This window comes from Hyperolius riggenbachi, chromosome 2 (genome assembly GCF_040937935.1).
Source record: "Hyperolius riggenbachi isolate aHypRig1 chromosome 2, aHypRig1.pri, whole genome shotgun sequence".
Lineage (NCBI taxonomy): Eukaryota > Metazoa > Chordata > Amphibia > Anura > Hyperoliidae > Hyperolius > Hyperolius riggenbachi.
The window spans coordinates 442362364-442382242 of NC_090647.1; the positions used below are offsets into that span (position 1 = coordinate 442362364).

General features: G+C 42.3%; 1 protein-coding gene across 7 annotated transcripts in view; it reads left to right on the plus strand.

Annotated features, from left to right (window-relative positions):
• Positions 1 to 19879, plus strand: part of CNKSR2 (connector enhancer of kinase suppressor of Ras 2) — a 496515-nt gene that overhangs the window by 70111 nt on the left and 406525 nt on the right. For all 7 annotated transcript variants that reach the window (XM_068270009.1, XM_068270010.1, XM_068270012.1 and 4 more), the window contains exon 2: positions 13160 to 13323. In XM_068270009.1, the coding sequence (XP_068126110.1) occupies positions 13160 to 13323 (164 nt within the window). The remainder of the gene's footprint in view (positions 1 to 13159; positions 13324 to 19879) is intronic.

Here is a 19879-nt window from a genome sequence, read left to right on the forward strand (position 1 = left end):
AAGGAGCTGGCAAGGTACTATTAGTCACTAAAGGAAGAGTAGCCATACCACACCAGAGGGCAGGTGGGTAGATAGCACCCCTCACCAGTGGCGAGGGCCCACTGGTGAGTAGAATGGTCAGACAGGCTAAGTTTGGCAACAGAAAGGCAGTATCAGTACAGAAATCAGAAGGCAGAAGAGTAATCGGTAATCAGGCAAGGGGTTCAGCAACTTTAGGCAGATAGGTAGAAGTACAGAATCAGTAAGCCAAAGCAAAGTCAGAGTATAGCCAGAGTCAAACACAGGTAATTAATACAATATACAATAATCCTAGTCTTGGTGTGAAGTGCTTGGTTTCAACACCTGGAACTAGTCTAAGGTCTGAGCGCTAACATGTAAGTATTCATGACAGCAGACAGCGACTGAATGGCAATCGAAGGCTTATGAGGAAGAGGGAGACTCTCAGCCACTCCCACCTCGGACTTCCGCCAATCCGAGCGGCGAGAGTCATCCCTGACGTCAGCCGACCGGCAGGTCAGCTGACGCGCCTTCTGTTAGCATAAAGATCCTGTCTCCGCGTGCGCCCGTGCGAGACAGACCCCCTGTGAGCCGCAGACAAGACTGTTCCTGGCGTACTATACGCCGACGGAACGGAGGACACTTGAGAGCCAGGGAAGGAGGCGGCTGCAGACACCCCCTGCGTGTCAGCAGCCGCCGATTCACAGGTTGTTACACTTGGTTTCTAAGTAAAAGGTTGTATGAATGTAATCCAATATTGCTTATGTTAGTCTCAGAGACCATGAACACCGGTAATCCATAGTATGTGTAATTTGGTTTATAGTGTTCTGCATGAGAGCCAGGCGATGCTGCAGCTGGGAAAATCCTACTGAATCTAGAAAGAGGCAAAAAATGCAGATTTTTCTTTTGAAGCACTCATTTACTATACAGTGGTTATCCCAGGAGTTCGTAATTATACCATGTAGTTGTGCTAAAGGCATTTATAGGCTGGAAACTGTTAATGGCCCATGGCCATGCATATTTCATTATGCTATTTTACATGTAGACAGCCTCATTTATAAGGATACCAGAAAAAGTGCAGTGATCTTGCTTACTTTATTGGGATAACAGCATGTTGGATTACATTTTTTTTTCAGATTTGGGTTTATACAGTAGTTGTACATAAGGCTAAATCTGACAGTTTATTTTGCAATTTTCTTAATGCTCTAGGATGGGATACTGAGCACTCCAAAGTTGCTTCATCTTTTAGGAGAGTTCAGCCTGATACACACATACAATTTTAATTGGACAATCATTGGCCAACTTTACCACTTCCATGTATTATGATAGCTTACCTGGAAAATGTGTTATAGCATGAAGGCCAACATTTTAAATGCTTATATGGAGGTGATAAAATTGGTCACTCATTGGCCAGTCATAATTTGCTGTGTACCAGACTTTACAGGGGACCTGAAGTGAGAGGTATATGGAGACTGTCCTATTAATTTGCTTTTAAACCATAACAGTTGCCAGGTAGTCCTTCTAATCATTCTGGCATCAGTAGTGTCACAATCCCTCACCTGAAACAAGCATGCACCTAATCTTTTCATATACATCTGATCTGCATACTTGTTCAGGGCCCCTGCCTGAAAGTATTAGAAGCTGAGGATCAGCAGAACAGGCAGGCATGCATTTGGTGTTTAAAATTAAATAAATGGGAAAGTAGCCCTTTCTTGCCGTAGTCACACCTACATACATTTTAATTTTTAATTTTTTTTTTGAATGCCTGTATAACAGATATACCTGTGTTTGCTCGGAAGCTCTGCATGTGTTAACTGCAATACATGCTTAAAGAGAATCTGAAGCCTTACTATTTTGCTCTTTTTATTTTACAGTCACCTTCTACAGTATCACACAAGCTAAACCGCTGCATTCCCGCAGCAGAACGCCGCAATTAAACCCCCCAAATACCGGGGCAGAATTCCATGACTTTCCTGGTCGAGGATTTTGCTGCCCAGGGAGGCAGAGCTTTGTGCTGTAGCTCTGCCTCCATGAGTGTCAATCTGCATGCATCTCCACCTCTCCCCGCCATTCTCGGTGAAGGAAGACTGAGAGGAGGGGATCAGCAGTGATTGACGTGCCTGGAGGCAGAGCTAAGCTCTGCCTCTATCAGGAAGGGCTCCCCACATTTTCCACAGGGGATTCCATATACATCTGATCTGCATACTTGTAGCAGAACAGGCAGACAGCGTTCTGCCGCGGGGATGCAGCGGTTTAGCTTGTGTGATATTGTAGAAGGTGACTGTTAAAGGGGCACCAGGGCGAAAAATTTTAAAATTTAAAATATGTGCAAACGTAGACAAATAAGAAGTACATTTTTTTTCCAGAGTAAAATGAGCCATAACGTACTTTTCTTATATGTTGCTGTAACTTACAGTGGGTAGTAGAAATCTGACAGAAGTGACAGATTTTGCACCAGTCCATCTCTTTATGGGGGATTCTCAGGGATTTATTTATTTTTAAAAGCACTTAGTGAATGGCAGTTGCCCTGTCCAACTGCCAAAAAACTGTGTAGAGAGCAGGGAGGCGGGCCAGCATGATCATACTTAAAGAGAAACTCCAACCTAGAATTGAACTTTATCCCAATCAGTAGCTGATACCCCCTTTTACATGTGAAATATGATGCTTTTCACAAACAGACCATCAGGGGGCGCTGTATGACTGATTTTGTGCTGAAACCCCTCCCACAAGAAGCTCTGGGACCGCGGTACTCTGGGCAAACTGCCACAATGTAACAATGTTCACAGACAGGAAATAGCTGTTTACAGCTGTCTGTAACAGCCAAAACAGCTAGGGGCAGCTACATAACCTGCCCACAGTAAAAATGTCACCATGTAATAAATGTCAGAATGTAAATCGGGGAGAGGAAAGATTTTACAATGAGCAAACACTGACTAAATCATTTATACATAATTATGGTAAAAATGAAGCACTTTTTTACTACATTATTTTCACTGGAGTTCCTCTTTAAATCCTTTTTAGGGAATATCTTTATAAAGAATAAAAGCCTTGCTGAGAATCCCCTATGAAGAGATGGACTAGTCCAAAACCTGTCACTTCTTCTGTCAGATTTCTACTACCTACTGTAAGTGACAGCAACATAGGAGAAAAGTAATTTATGGCTCATGTTAATCTGGGAAAAACATACTTCTTAATTTGTATATGTTTGCACATTTTAAATGTTACAATTTTTTGCCGTAGTGCCTCTTTAAATAAAAGAGCACATTTATAAGGCTTCAGACTCTCTTTAACATTACAGCAGGGTTAATGGTAGTGGTTTCTCCAACTCCTGTGTATGCCTTACCAGAATCTGGAGGGGGTCATGTGATGAGCATGTAATTGCAGTTAAAAGACCACTATCGTGAAAAAAGTAGGTACGGTAGTTAAAATATGACAGAACTTACAGGTTTTCGGCCAATCCATCTTTTCATGGGGGATTCTCAGGGTTTTCTTTGTTTTCAGCAACATTTCCTGAACAGCAGTTGCAAAGTCTAACAAAACAGTGTGCAAGTGAGTGTCGAGGCTGGCGGGTCTCTTACTATTTTGGCAGTTACACTGCTGTTCAGAAAATGCTGTTGAAAACAAAGAAAACCCTGAGAATCCCCCATGAGGAGATGGACTGGCCCAAAACCCGTCGTTTCTGTCAGATTTTAACTACCTTCTTTTTTTCGCGATAGTGGTCCTTTAAAGTAAAGCAATAGTAGGCGCGGAACCTGTGGTGGTAAATATTACAGGCGTGGAACAAGTGGTGGGAAATTACTTCCTGCTTTGTGCTTAATAACTGACAAACAGATTCAGGGAAGTATTTGACATGAAACCTTTTAGGCCTTGTTTACATTATAAATCGTCAGTGCTCTCGCAAGTGTTGAGCGATTTTGAGCGTGAAATCGCTTTTTTTCAGTGCTTTCAGAGCAATATGTCCTTAGAAAAGCACTTTTCTAAGTGCTTTTGTGTTGCAATGTTTTTTTTTCAGTTCCTGACGTCAGTCAGGAAGTGAACTCCTTGCCCCGGAAACCAATAAATACAATGCATTTATTCATTAAAAACGTTCAGAAAGTCGCTTTTCAAACGCTTTTTGAAGTGCTTAGCGATTTTTCCTATCTTTTCAATTGGATTGCAAACGCTCAGAGAATGGTGCAGGACCCACGTTTGTGATTGGATAGAAAGCTCGTCGCTCATGTGAGAACACTCACATAGAGCAACATTGCAGAAATGCTTTTAAACGCTAGAGATTTTAAAAGTTCTTGCTACTGCAATGCTATGGGGGATTTTTACAAAATCACATCGCTCCAGTGTGAACACACACAAAGAATAACATTAACATTAGCAAAGCGCTTTTAAAATCACAAAATGCTTAGAAGCTCATGTAGTGTGAACAAGCCGTTAAGGCGATTTTTAAAATTGCCAGCGCTTAAGAAAAAGCGAAATCGCTCCAAGTGTGAACAAGCCCTCATAGTTGGCATTCTAGTTGTGCAATTACTAAAAAGTTAAGGCAGGTCCAGGAAGAAATTCAAGGCTTGTCAACACTGTTGCTTTGCAGTACAATGATGTTGCAGTATTAACCCCATTCAAATGCACTGAATGGGTCAGCACTGCGCTTTACACAAAAAAAAAATGCAGCCGTTTACACTCCTAAACGGAAGTTACTGCTCAGGTTGTATACGTTTTAACTGTGAAAAGCACTGTGTAGCAATCAAGTTATCAAATTCCTTCCTTCTGTACACGCATGTGAAGGGATGTACAGTGAGCAGTCTAAATGAGTGAACCTGTAGAAAGAATGTAATATACCAACCCTAGATTGCCCCTTTATTTATCACGCTATCTTACTGCGTTACCAATCTGTTTTTCTAAAGAAAATCCCCAGGCTGCTCTTCATGTGCTGCTTTTTTGCAAGCCGTCTGTATGACCAGCAATGTACTGGCTCTTCTTGCTGTGCTGATGTCACAAGTTCTTCTTTGCAGTTCAGTCCTCAGTGTGCTGCCCACAGCTGTGTGTGACAGGACTTCTCATGTATCTGTGCTTCAGGCAGGGGCGTAACTAGAAATCACAGGACCCCCCTGCAAAACTTTGGATGGGGCCTCCTACCCCTGCACTCTGAATAGGGACTGTCTACAAATCTTTGACTACAAAAGTTTGTATGATTCCTTTATCAGTGGCTGAGCAGATGCAGTCATTAGAACAATTGTGCAGAGAGCAGAAAGTTTTTTTTTTTCTCTCCTTGCCCTTAGTTGTCTGTCTCTCAGAACGGGGCCCCCTGTGGCTTCTGGGCCCCACTGCGGATGCAACCCTTGCAGGGTCTATTGTTACTCTCCTGGCTTCAGGACTGATCACTGTATACTGCTTGTGTTCATGTGCTGGTAAATAGAATGCACATGTACATAGGGTAACTAGTCGCTAAACAGGGAGACAGAATCAGTAATGCATTATAGCTGCATTATTGGTTAGGGAAAATGTAATTGACGTAGGATATTTGTTGGAATGTAACACTTGCTGGAAACTATCTTAAATGCACACACATGCTGTGTTTTCATAATTTAAAAAGCAGTTTCACCAATCTGTTTATAAATTGAGCATAAAAAAGTGCTAAATACCTTTTTATGTTTATGAATGGGATACTGAGGCATGTTCTCATAGTAAGTCAGTAATGATCCTAGTGCCGCTGTTGCTTGGTCTGAGGGGCTGCATAGGAGTTGTGCTTAATGGAATGCTCCACAAGGCATTACACTCCATGAACATAGGAACAGTCCCATTTTATATTTGTTGTTCAAAGATGACCAGAGGTGTACATATGTGGGCCACAGTCACTTGGCATTGCGCTTGGTTCAGCTAAGTGTGATTCTTATCAGCTGTGTGATGCTTTCAACATTTGTTTTATTTGTTCCCTCATTGCTCGGGGCACTAATGCATGATAACCTAAATGAAATCCCCTTTCTAATGCTGAAATCCTCTCCTCACAAACAGTCATTCCTGATGCCTAACCCTGACCTCCCTTCCTAACAAACTTTTCCTAATGTATAGTCTCAACTTTATTTTGAAAGTAAACCACCTATTGATGCCTAAACCTAACTTCGCGTCATTATGAAAACACCTTTTTGTGACGCTTAACCTCTCCTCCTAAAGTTGTTCCAGCCTCATGCTGGACCCTAATGTACCTTCCTAAGGAACAACCCTTGATTATTTTTACTTCAACCTCCCCTTCTATTGAGAAAAAAAATCCCTTCCTGGTCCCTTACCCCAAACTTCCTTACTAACTTCCTAATGTCTGAGATGGAAATCAACATTAACTACTTAAGGACCGAACTAATTGAAATCTACGCAGGGCGTAGATTTCAATTAGCCGCCGCTGTACGCATCCGCCGTTTCCGTCGCTCCCGCCGATCTCACCGCTTAATCCCCACTGGCTTTGCCTGTCTTTATGACGGCAGAGCCCTGTAAGCGGGTCAGGAGCCGAGTTCATTGGCTCCTGGCCCTGTCTTTCAATGTAAGCCCCTCCCATTGGTTTACATTGAAAGACCGGGCCAGGAACCAATGAAAGTGGTTAATTAGCAGCACGCAGTGGGTGTGGTCACACCTTTTTCTTGAGTTTAATGAGTGGACAGATATCAGACCTTATTGGATCTTTTGAAACTGTGAATCTGTGCTTAAAAGGAGCTTGAAGTGAGAGGTATATGAAGGCTATCATATTTGCGTTTAAACAATACCAGTTGCCTGGCAGTCCTGCTGATCCTCTGACTCACTAATACTTTTAACTAGAGACCCCAAACAAGCATGCAGATCAGATGGATAAAGAGATCAGCAGCTAAAATGATAGCAGGAATGCCAGGCAACTGGTATTGTTTAAAACAAAATAAATATGACAGCCTTTATATACCGCTCACTTCATGTTTCCTTTAATTCATTATATGACATAGAGGAAGAGGAGTGGTCTGGTCACATATTTAAAAAATAAAAAGTATAATAAAAATCCAACAAAGTAATGGAAATGTCATACTGTATAAACTTTTTTTTTCTGCAATTACATGGGGATTTGAAATACAATTATTACTGCATGGTGATTAACTTTATTATCAACATACTTGGCTGTACGTTGCTTCAGACCGCCTGGTATTCAGATATGGAAATGTAATAACTTTTATCAGCTGTAAATAGCCTACCATGTGCCATTGTTCTTAGACAGCTACTGCCATTTAACAGTTATCTTTATAAACCAAATGACTAGCCGGATTTCTGACCTGTCATACTGACCAGATGCTGACTGCAGAGGTACATGAATAAATAACATGTTTCATATCACGGGAGTTTGATGAAGTGTGCAGAGTGTTGATAATTCAAATCGCATGGGGCAGGCTTTGTTTGAGATTCACAAGCAGGTTTTGTTTTACCGTTAAACTAATAGAAGGCAATGGCAATATGGCATGTGTAGCTGACTGCCTGAGTGGTTCTATAAATCTGCTTAACACTGCTCATAGATTAAACAAGAAACAAATTACTATACCTTGTATCCCACTATTTCTTTGCAAGAAATATTAATATGAAAATGAATCCCCCAGCCCCCTTCTCTTATTCCCCAGCTTGGAAAACCGAAAATCTATGTGAATTGCTGCTTAGCCTGTTAAGAAAAACTGCAGAATGATGATTATTCCAATTTATAAGAATATAAAAAAAATTATAAGATTTGGAGACCTTGCTGGAAACAATGGGAACTTACAAGTTCTCCTTTTTTTTTTTTTTTTTTTTTTTTAATGAATTGCTGATAATACTGCACCTATATCCATAACGGAGACGAGGCAGTGGTTTTAAAGCAAACCTGAAGTAAAAATAAAACAAGAAAACTGCTGTATCGATCTTCCAACTCCTTGATGGGACTTTCCTGGAATCCCATAGCCTCCTTCGTATCTTAAGATGAAAATCTACCTTTCAAACTTTTGACACGCTCTGGTACAGGATGTAATGTTTTTCAGCTCTCACACTGACCAATCTTTAACTACTGAAGTTTTTTAAGCTGCAGAGAAAGTGTAATTCCTTAGTTAGAAAAAAAGATAAAAGTAATACAGCCTAGTTTCAAGTAGATGCAAGAGGAGGAAACCAGCTTGGCACTTCTCATGACGTTTGTTGCCAAATAAGTACCAATACATGCAAAAGTCTATTGACATAATGAAATTAAGTACTTATCATGGCTTGCCGGGGGGTGCTGGGATTGTAGAGGGTGCCAGAAGTGGGATTGCTGTATAAATGTTAGTTGCAAGTCCCTGGGGGTTGATTGGTCAAAGTCAAAAGAAAATGAATTCCTATTTTTAGTTGGTGTTAAAGTGAACATTTAATGAGGTACTTTATAATGGGTTTTTCAAATTATCAAAACTGTGACACAATGTAACTGTTTAATAACATTGTAATGTGTTTTATTATTTCAAAAGAAGACACAACATCTACGATCATCTCCTAGATACACTCCTAGAGACACTTAAAACCCCTCATCATTCATCAATTTCCATTTCTTATAGAATACTTTACTTCTTTTTCATACAAAATATAACCTTCTTACCAGGGGCGTAACTAGAAATCACTGGGCCCCCCTGCGAATATTTGGATGCCCCCCCCCCATAGGTGCCAAATAATCGTAATGGGGCAGCGTTTCACTGTAAATTAATTGTAAAGTGGGCAGCATTTTACCAGACAATTGTAATGTGGGCCAGAAAATCGTAATGTGGGCAGAGTTCACCAGAAAATCGTAATGTGGGCCTTTAGAAAATCATAATGTGGGCAGAGTTCACCAGAAAATCGTAATGTGGGCACCAGTCACCAGAAAATTGGAACGTGGACAGCATTCACCAGACAATCGTAATGTGGGCAGCGTTCACCAGAATATCGTAATGTGGGACAGAAAATCGTAATGTGGGCAGAGTTCACCAGAAAATCGCAATGTGGGCAGCAGTCACCAGAAAATCGCCATGTGGGCACCAGTCACCAGAAAATCGCCATGTGGGCATCAGTCACCAGAAAATCGCAACGTGGGCATCAGTCACCAGAAAATCCTAATGTGGGCAGCAGTCACCAGAATATCGTAATGTGGGCAGCAGTCACCAGAAAATCCTTATGTGGGCAGCAGTCACCAGAAAATCCTTATGTGGGCAGCAGTCACCAGAAAATCGCAATGTGGGCAGCAGTCACCAGAAAATCGCAATGTGGGCAGCAGTCACCAGAAAATTGCAATGTGGGCAGCAGTCACCAGAAAATCGCAATGTGGGCAGCAGTCACCAGAAAATCGTAATGTGGGCAGCAGACACCAGCAAATCATAATATGGGCAGCAGGCACCTGAAAATCGCAATGTGGGCAGCAGGCACCTGAAAATCGCAATGTGGGCAGCAGACACCAGAAAATCGCAATGTGGGTAGCAGACACCAGAAAATCGTAATGTGGGCAGCAGACACCTGAAAATCGTAATGTGGGCAGCAGACACCTGAAAATCGTAATGTGGGCAGCAGACACCTGAAAATCGTAATGTGGGCAGCAGACACCTGAAAATCGTAATGTGGGCAGCAGACACCTGAAAATCGCAATGTGGGCAGCAGACACCTGAAAATCGTAATGTGGGCAGCAGACACCTGAAAATCGTAATGTGGGCAGCAGACACCAGAAAATCGCAATGTGGGCAGCAGACACCAGAAAATCGCAATGTGGGCAGCAGACACCAGAAAATCGCAATGTGGGCAGCAGACACCAGAAAATCGCAATGTGGGCAGCAGACACCAGAAAATCGTAATGTGGGCAGCAGACACCTGAAAATCGTAATGTGGGCAGCAGACACCTGAAAATCGTAATGTGGGCAGCAGACACCTGAAAATCCCCCTGCAGAATTTCAGAGCAGCGGAAGTGACGTCAGCCGCTAGAGCGAGAAGGCGGCGATGGAACGCAAGGAAGAAGGTATGTATCCCGCCGCCGCTGCTGCCCGCTGCCCACACACATTCACTAGCTGGAGGGGGGAGCAGAGGGGAGAGCCCCGAGGTGAGGGAGAGGGGGGAACTTCCCCTCTCCCCGCCGACTGTGGGCAAGGCTTTCCCCTCATGCTGCCACCCCTCCAGCCCCCAAAAAACGGCCCCGAGCGCAGGCGCTGCAGGGCCTATTGTTACGCCCCTGCTTCTTACTAAAGTCTTTTGGGTATTGTTTTTTGTTGTTGTTGTTGTTGTTTGTTTTTCCACTTATAATGCCTTAGGGCCCTTTCACACCAGAGGGATTTTTCGGCGTTTTAACGCCACGGCCGAAGTTGGCGTTTTGCTAGGTAAAAGAAAGTCCATAGACTTTCATTTTACCTTTCACATCTTACTCGGCGTTTTGGAGCGTTGCGTTTCAACGCTCCCAGGAGCTTTTTCAGGGCTGTTTACAGCCAAAGTTGGCTGTTGGCGTTTGGAAAACGCCAACTTCAGCGTTTTTAAAGCCTTTTCAGAGCGTTTTACAGCTATCTTGTTCTTTTTTTTTTTCTTCTATAAAAATAAGTGGACGTTTTCATATGGGCTGTAAAACGCTTTGAAAACGCTTTGAAAACGCTATGTATTGGCGTTAAGCAAAAGGCTGACTTTCAGCCTTTTCTACCGCAGCCTCTAGTGTGAAAGAGCCCTAAAGGAAAACTTTGAGAAATACAGTACTGGTAAAACTAAATTGTGCTCTGTTAAATGTATAACCTTCCTATGAAATATTATATAAGGACATAACCAGTACTATACAGAAAATCTTATGCTGGGACTACACGGCTCGATTCTGAGCCATTAAGATGGCTCGATAGATAATTTCCGACATGTCCGATCACCTTTCGATCATTTTGCCGCTCGATTCATCATTGAAGTTAATTGAAAAAGATAAGAAATACAAGCAGAAGATAAGAGAATGGAGAGGGCAAAATGATCGAGCGCAGAATCGAGTGCCAGAATCGACCCGTGTATTCCCAGCATAAGATTATTTTCTGTAAAGTACTGGTTTCCCGGGAATACACGGGGCGTTTCCGCAGCTTGATTATGCCGCCGGATCGATTCCCGTTCGTCCCCGTGGGCGATTTCTCTTATCTTCTGCTCGTTTTTTTCCTTATCTTTTCTGTTGTCCCGCCCACGGTATCGAGTATGGAATCGATCCGGCGGGTGATCGGACATGTCGGATATTATCAATCGAGCCATCTAATGGCTCGATCGAGCCACGGAGACGCACTGTGTATTCCCAGAAGTAGAGACTGGTCATTATCTCTGGTGCATTGTCTTCTGGTTATCTCCTGCTGAGTAGAACTATGCCTAATTGCTAGGCAGATAGATGGTTAGATAATTTCCGACATGTCCGATCTCCCGTTTGATTGTTTTGCAGTTCGATTCCTGATAGAGGTGAATAGAAAACGATAAGAAAAGCGGGCGGAAGATAAGAGAATCGAGTGGAGAATCTAGTGGGGAAATCGATCGAGCGGAGAATCGAGTGGAAACAATGATCCATGTATTCCCAGCATTATGCTAGGTACACACCATACCGTTTTCTGTTAGATTTACCTGCCAGTTAGATAATTTTCAACATGTTGGAAATTATCTAACCATCTAACTGGCAGGTAAATCTAACAGAAAATGGTATGGTGTGTACCTAGCATAATGCTGGGAATACATGGATCTTTTTTTTCCACTCGATTCTCCGCTCGATCGATTTTCCCACTAGATTCTCCACTCGATTCTCTTATCTTCCGCCCCATTTTCTTATCGTTTTCTATTCACCTCTATCAGGAATCGAACTGCAAAACAATGAAACGGGAGATCGGACATGTCGGAAATTATCTAACCATCTATCTGCCGCAAAAACGACACGTGTATTTCCAGCATAATAATTTTCATGAAGGAGTCCGCACGTAAACCGTAGAAGCAATAAACGTGAAGTATTTATTCTCCCATCACATACATGTGCAGACACGGTCTGACCTGCTTAGGTCAACGCACGTTTCGAGGGCCACGCAGGGTCCCCTTTGTCAAGACAGATAAGACCTACACGGTGTATGTCTTATCTGCTATCTGTCTTGACAAAGGGGACCCTGCTTGGCCCCGAAACGTGCGTTGACCTAAGCAGGTCAGACCGTGTCTGCACACGTATGTGATGGGAGAATAAATACTTCACGTTTATTGCTTCTACGGTTTGTGTGCGGACTCCTTCATGAAAATTACTTGCACATTGCTGGGGGGCCAGCACCAGCCTACCTACCGACGTGTGTGCGATCCTTGTATTGGATATTTCCAGCATAAGACTGTTCTAAACATTCTACCCACACCAACAAATATTGTATTTGTAATGGTAATAGCAGGAGCTTCATGGACTTTCTCAATTAGACTTTTTAGAAGGTATACGAGCAAGATTGCAGATTTCTAAGCTTGATATAATTTGTCCCATATATTCTCATTGTGTAATTATTATTATTATTATTATTATTAATAATTTGTAAAGTACCAACTTATACTGCTATTAACAAATTCAGTAATGTATTAAATGTGATGTCCTCTGTATCGCCTACTTTCATACTGTTTCCAATACTTAAAGGGAACCTGAAGCGAGGAAAATTATTTAAAATAAACACATGACATAGCTGCAAATTTAATATCACATACTAACCTCACCGTCAGTTTCTTCTTACAGTGATCCCTTCCAGTTCTGACAATATTTTGTCAGAACTGAAATATACCAGTTGCTGTCAGTTTTATATCAGCAGCTGTCAGTTACAACTGAATGTGCAAGATAATGTCCATGTTTCCCTATGGCTCAAGTGGGTGATATTACAGTTTAACAGTGTGCTGACCAGGAAGCTGTTAGGGGATAATGGCCATTTTTAAAATTGAGGACGGAGAATTCCATTGATCACAGTGGACAAATGGGATGCAGGAGAGGAGAAAGAGATTGAGTAGTAGACTACAAAGCAGGTAAGTCTGAGCTGTGTATGGTTATTTTGACTTTTTATTTTCAGTTCAGGTTCTTTTTAAGATTACATCTGACTAGTTACTACAAATGACTATGCACTCCTTGTTGAAACTGATTTCTCTAAACTGTCATTGGTATCCTCTGGATGCATAATGGTTGTCAACATCAACTTAATGATTTCTTTTTTTCTTTTTTTTTCAGGTCTGGATGACTGCTTACAGCAGTATATCAAAAACTTTGAAAGGGAAAAAATAGCTGGGGACCAGTTACTGCGTATTACTCACCAGGAACTGGAGGAGTTGGGGGTTACACGCATCGGACACCAGGAGTTAATTCTTGAAGCTGTAGACTTGCTATGTGCACTGGTAAGCTTTAGTAAACATTAATTGTTCTGTTTTTGTTTTTGTTTTTTTAATTTATGTAGATGAAGTGCATCTTTCACTGAGTTAAGCTTTGCTTATGATAATTAACCAGCCAGGTGGTATGGACGAGCTCAGCTCGTCCATCACCGCCGGAGGCTGCCGCTCAGGCCCTGCTGGGCCGATTTTCATCAAATAAAAAGCAGCACACGCAGCCGGCACTTTGCCAGCCGCGTGTGCTGCCTGATCGCCGCCGCAGCGGCGAAAGAGGGTCCCCCCAGCCACCTGAGCCCAGCGTAGCCGGAACAAAAAGTTCCGGCCAGCGCTAAGGGCTGGATCGGAGGCGACTGACGTCACAACGTCGGCTGACGTCCATGACGTCACTTCCCTCGTTGCTATGGCGACGAGGTAAGCGAAACACGGAAGGCCGCTCATTGCGGCCTTCCGTGTTACTTCTGGCCGCCGGAGGCGATCAGAAGAACGCATCCGGAGCGCCCTCTAGTGGGCTTTCATGCAGCCAACTTTCAGTTGGCTGCATGAAATAGTTTTTTTTTAATTAAGAAAAAAACCCTCCCGCAGCCGCCCTGGCGATCTTAATAGAACGCCAGGGTGGTTAAGTAACTTTGAGAAAATAAATGATCATCAAGTTCATCATCACTATTTAACTGCAGTTGTCTGAACCAGTCAAAGACAAAACAAACCCCCTAGCAGCAGAACTTAAAGCTCTAGTTCAGACTCTTGTTTTATTTATTATGTGTGGAATATAACCTTATACATTTTAAAGCACAAGATGTTGCAGTTGCACATCTTATATAGGTGGAAAAAAAGAGTTTTGTAAAAAATACCTTTTTAATAGCTAACTGATAGTTAAATTATGCAAGCTTTCTGGGATCTAGTCCCCTTCTTCAGGCACATTTCCAGATGTTAGCTGAAGTAAAACTGATGCAGATAAATGGTAAACATGAAGATGACAGTTGTGCTGGTTACTGTTTATCCGTTAAGTGTCAGGTAATCAGCAGGCTGGAGCCAGAGAGTTAGTGCAACCATACATGAAATCCAGCAGGTTTCTGAAGATCATGAAGCCAAATCAATCATGTTACATAAGGTTTCATGAATCATGTTCCACAATTTAAACCTTCTGTTAATGTCTTGAACATTTTCATAAATTTGTACTCAAAAATTGTTCTTGATTGATCATTTTTGAAGTTAACCTTAAGAACAGAAGTGTTGGCCCACTGGTGTGTCCATTTTACCCTCATTGATTTTAAAGCGGTGATGGTTCATTTTTGTGCGCAGTTTTTGTCCTGTTACTCTCTATATAGATTCCTCTTGAGGGGCATTTCATGCAGCGTATTATGTATACAACATTGGATGACTCACAGGAATATTGGTCTTGTATTTGATGATATTTCTGTGAGTTTGGTATTTGTATTTGGCTTGTGCTCAAGATATAAGGGCAGGTCTCACACCTTGTGTTTTTGCAGTTGCACATATAAACAATGTTTGCACAAATAAGTTTTTATTACCTGACTTGCTGGTTTTGCAATGCTGACTTCCTGTGTGAATGTCAGAAACCGATTGATTGAATTAAATAGCAGTCTGTGCCATTCAAATGCCTCCTCTACAGTGGCTTGCAAAAGTATTCGGCCCCCTTGAAGTTTTCCACATTTTGTCACATTACTGCCACAAACATGAATCCATTTTATTGGAATTCCACATAAAAATACCAATACAAAGTGGTGTACCCGTGAGAAGTGGAACGAAAATCATACATGATTCCAAACATTTTTTACAAATAACTGCAAAGTGGGGTGTGCGTAATTATTCAGCCTCCTAAATCAATACTTTGTAGAACCACCTTTTTGCTGCAATTACAACTGCCAGTCTTTTAGGGTATGTCTCTTCCAGCTTTGCACATCTAGAGACTGAAATCCTTGCCCATTCTTCTTTGCAAAACAGCTCCAGCTCAGTCAGATTAGATGGACCGCATTTGTGAACAGCAGTTTTCAGATCTTGCCACAGATTCTGGATTAGATTTAGATCTGGACTTTGACTGGGCCATTCTAACACATGGATATGATTTGTTGTAAACCATTCCATTGTTGCCCTGGCTTTATGTTTAGGGTCGTTGTCCTTCCTACTGGAAGGTGAACCTCTGCCCCAGTCTCAAGTCTTTTGCAGACTCCAAGAGGTTATCTTCCAAGATTGTATTTGGCTCCATCCATCTTCCCATCAACTCTGAATAGCTTTCTTGTCCCTGCTGAAGAGCAGCACCCCCAGAGCATGATGCTTCCACCACCATATTTGACAGTGGGGATGGTGTGTTCAGAGTGATGTGCAGTGTTAGTTTTTCATTTTGGCCAAAAAGTTCAATTTTGGTCTCCTCTGACCAGAGCAGCTTCTTACACATGTTTACGGTGTCCCCCACATGGCTTGTGGCAAACTGCAAACTGGACTTCTTATGCTTTTCTGTTAACAATGGCTTTCTTCTTACTACTCTTCCATAAAGACCAACTGTATACAGTGCACAACTAATAGTTGTCCTATGGACAGATTACCCCACCTGAGCTGTATATCTCAGCAGCTCATCCAGAGTCACCATGGGCCTCTTGACTGCATTTCTGATCAGCGCTCTCCTTGTTCGGCCTGTTAGTTTAGGTGGATGGCCTTGTCTTGGTAGGTTTACAGTTGTGCCATACTCCTTCCATTTCTGAATGATCGCTTGAACAGTGCTCCGTGGGATGTTCAAGGCTTTGGAAATCTTTTTGTAGCCTAAGCCTGCTTTAAATTAAACAATAACTTGATCCCTGACCTGTCTGGTGTTTTCTTTGGACTACATGGTGTTGATGCTCCCAAGATTCTCTTAGACAACCTCTGAGGCCGTCACAGAGCAGCTGTATTTGTACTGACATTAGATTACACACAGGCGCACTCTATTTAGTCATTAACACTCATCAGGCAATGTCTATGGGTAACTGACTGCACTCAGACCAAAGGGGGCCGAATAATTACGCACACCCCACTTTGCAGTTATTTATTTGTAAAAAAATGTTTGGATTCATGTATGATTTTCATTCCACTTCTCACGTGTACACCACTTTGTATTGGTCTTTCATGTGGAATTCCAATACAATTGATTCATGTTTGTGGCAGTAATATGACAAAATGTGGAAAACTTTAAGGGGGCCGAATACTTTTGCAAGCCACTGTATATCCCATCATCATTACCCACTTAAGGAAAGTAGAAAGAAGGGAGAGTGCAACAGTCTTTAATTGAACACAGCACTAATCAACTGTCCTACCCACTCTTTGCTGCTGCTGCTGACAAATTAACCATTTGCTGCTCACTCTGTCGCAATATGATCTGCAAACATAATGACTTTCAAATCCTTGTACAATCTGGGCCCTCGATACCTGAAGGATTTGTTGCAACTGCATCACACCCCCACAATCTTAGATCAAAAGGATCTAATAACTTGGTCACCCCCAGAGTCAACCTCAAAACCTTTGGAGACGGAGCCTTCTGCCATGCACGCTGCCCCTACACTTTGGAACTTTCTGCCACACGCAATCAGGACATCTCCCCTAAAAAGCCACCTGTTTGGTCCGTGAAGAGGAAAGGAGCCTAAACCCCTGTGCTAGACAGAGGGAGCGATCTTGACAATACTGTGCAAGTGTGTGTAGTTGTCGTCAAATGGTGCTGCTCTCTTGGGTGCCACTCTAGGTGGTATATAATCTGCATTACACAGTGAAGTGTGGGGGTGGGTGAAAAAACAAGGGGTGGGGGGAGAGCGCACTCAGGTTGTCATCCAATAAAAATGGCCAGCCGGCTGAGAAATTCTCACCTGGATCTGTGGCTGACTGTCCCATACGGCGTGGCCAGTAGAAAGTCTTTGTCCCACTTTGATGGCAGACCAAGTCTTGGCAGAAGTCCTCCTCCACAAGGCGTGCAGACAATAGCCTCCTTCAGAGCTGTACTGGCATCCCGCTGCTTTGGTATATATTTTCCACCTAGCCCGAGCGTGTGATGCCACTATAGGCGGCTGCACTGTCAGGCAATCGTGCATGGGAAGAGTGTTTATAATGGCTGAAGCTACTGTTGGCTCCACGCCACTCTGCCGAGGTGAGATAATCAGATCACAGGCGGCTGGAGCAGGAGCCGAGGTGCTCCTTGGTGACATAACTGTCAGAGGCTCTGTGCTAGTTTGTGGAACCTACACAAGCGGGACTGTCACGATCCACATCTGCTGATGACTCTGTTGTGAATGTATGGCATGGACTTCCATTATCCACCAGCGGGTGGCCTGTCATTGTGTACAAGGACTTGCAGTTCTTAGCCTGGCCTGCAGAAGCCTCTAATGGAACTTTGATCATTTACCACCACCTGCTTCTTGTTACATGGACTATATAAAGACTGCCTCTTCTTCCAAACAATTGCCAGAACCTCGTCCCCTGTAGGTCTGAGTTCCTGGACTCTACTGTTCCTTGAGCCCTGATTCTTGTTCCTTGTTTGCTGATCTAATAACATGTTGCTCAACCTTTGCTTGTCCTGACTCTGCTTCTGTCTATTCCTCTGTGCCTCACCTGTATCTGATTACCCGCTTCTGACCCTGATATGCTGTTATGCCTTGTCATTGCCTGTTTCCTGTGATACTGCGCTTTTTGTATATATTTGTATGTTTGTATATATTCATCGTTGTTAGTTACGATAGGTTGGATGGTATGTGTGTATTTTGCACGTTCTCGATTGATTGGTGATCACCTGTATATATTTGCTGTGTATGTGGTTCGCATATGCTTGCATCATATTTGCATCATTGTATATATGTATATGTCACTGCAATTACTGGTTGTTGTGCATAGCTTGCTGTGCATGTGGTTGCATTTATGCACCGTATGGTTTTCATTAAACACTTTGACACTGAAACAGGAACAGTAGTGTGCAAGTTTTTCTGCAAATTGTGGTCATTCCTCGCAATACCTGCTTGCTCCGTGACAGGGACACAGCTGGTGAAAGCGGTTTAGCAATTTGCCAGTGCAAGTAGGAAAAAAAACGACAGCTGCCGTATGAATCAAAAGCATAACTTTTATTGTATCCAAGCAATGCATTTCAGAGCGCTCCACCCTGTTTTATCAATGCCTGGCATTTATGAACACCTGACTATTTCCCCTGTAACCCAGTCCAGCCTGCAACCCTGTATTGATCTAAAACATATTATCTATGCGCTGTGAGTCCTATGGGATAAAACAAATGTTATTGTATTGTATTATTGTATAAACTCTCACCATTAATTCCATCTTGCTTCTCAATCCTCAGTTTGTGAGATTGTATTTACCCTTCCAGTGGTTTTATGAAAACGGCTAGATAAAAGAGCAGTGATTAAATAGTTTGTTACAGAGTAGGGGATGGGGAGTACACATTGCTTTTATAAAGACACTGGGGAGGATGTCAGAAGGGTTACATGCTTTCCTATACACTGGGCATGCCTGGACTGTAGTTGCCATGCTGGCCACAGAAGTACAGCAGAGTTTTGTCTGGATCCGGTGATCTGTTCTGTTTACATCTTTATTCCCTTGCTAATGATGAGCTAATAAATGCTGCTTGCTAGAAGCTAAACAAATAAACTTAATATGTTTTTTTATACAGCTGTGCAATAGAGAACCCTTTGTGCATTGCTAGGCAATGCAAACTTGCTATCCCATATATTTAAACATGGGAGGGTGAACTAATGCTGGGAATACACGTTTCGTTTTTGCCTTCGTTTTAGCCTTCGATTCGTTTGGTAAACGAATCGAGTGTTGAAAACGTATGTGAAAATAGTCATAATCTCATTATAGTTTCGATTAATAGACCCCAAAAACGAACGACTAGTGATCGAACATGTTTGATATTATCTCTCTTTATCCATCTAATCGAGCCATTGGTAGGCTTGATGGCTGTTCAGATCGATTATATATTCGTTTATGCCGTCCGTCCCTGTACATACGTTTCGTTTCTTTGCAGCCTTCGATCATTGGAAAAACGAAACCATCAGAATCGAAAAAAAAAACGAAACCGTGAGTGGTGATATTAACCATACGATCGATTTATTTCGGGATTGAAAAGGACAAAAGGCACAATTAAAACGAAGGCAAAAACGAAACGTGTATTCCCAGCATAAGGCTTTTAAATTGCAAACCGCACTCACAACCGTTAGCACAGGGCAGGTACAGATGGTGCCAGCACTTCATACCTGGTTCGCCATTGCAAGAATAATCCTCAAAAAATGTAATAATAAAGGTGGCACATCACAGGCAATTCATAAACGGGCACTTTGATTACAACTGTAAAATGTAAAATGTATCTGTATACTTACATAGATGCACATATGTTCTAGAGTAAAATAAACTGTAAATGGTTTTATTTCTCCATAACGGTCAGGGCCTTTTTACACCTAATGTGTTGGTATGCGTTAGTATGCATTAGTACGCGTTTTTTTTCCATAGCCGTGAATTGTGAAAAAGATTTCAGTTAAAACACGTTAAAGAGAACCTGAACTGAAAATAAAAAGTCATAATAACT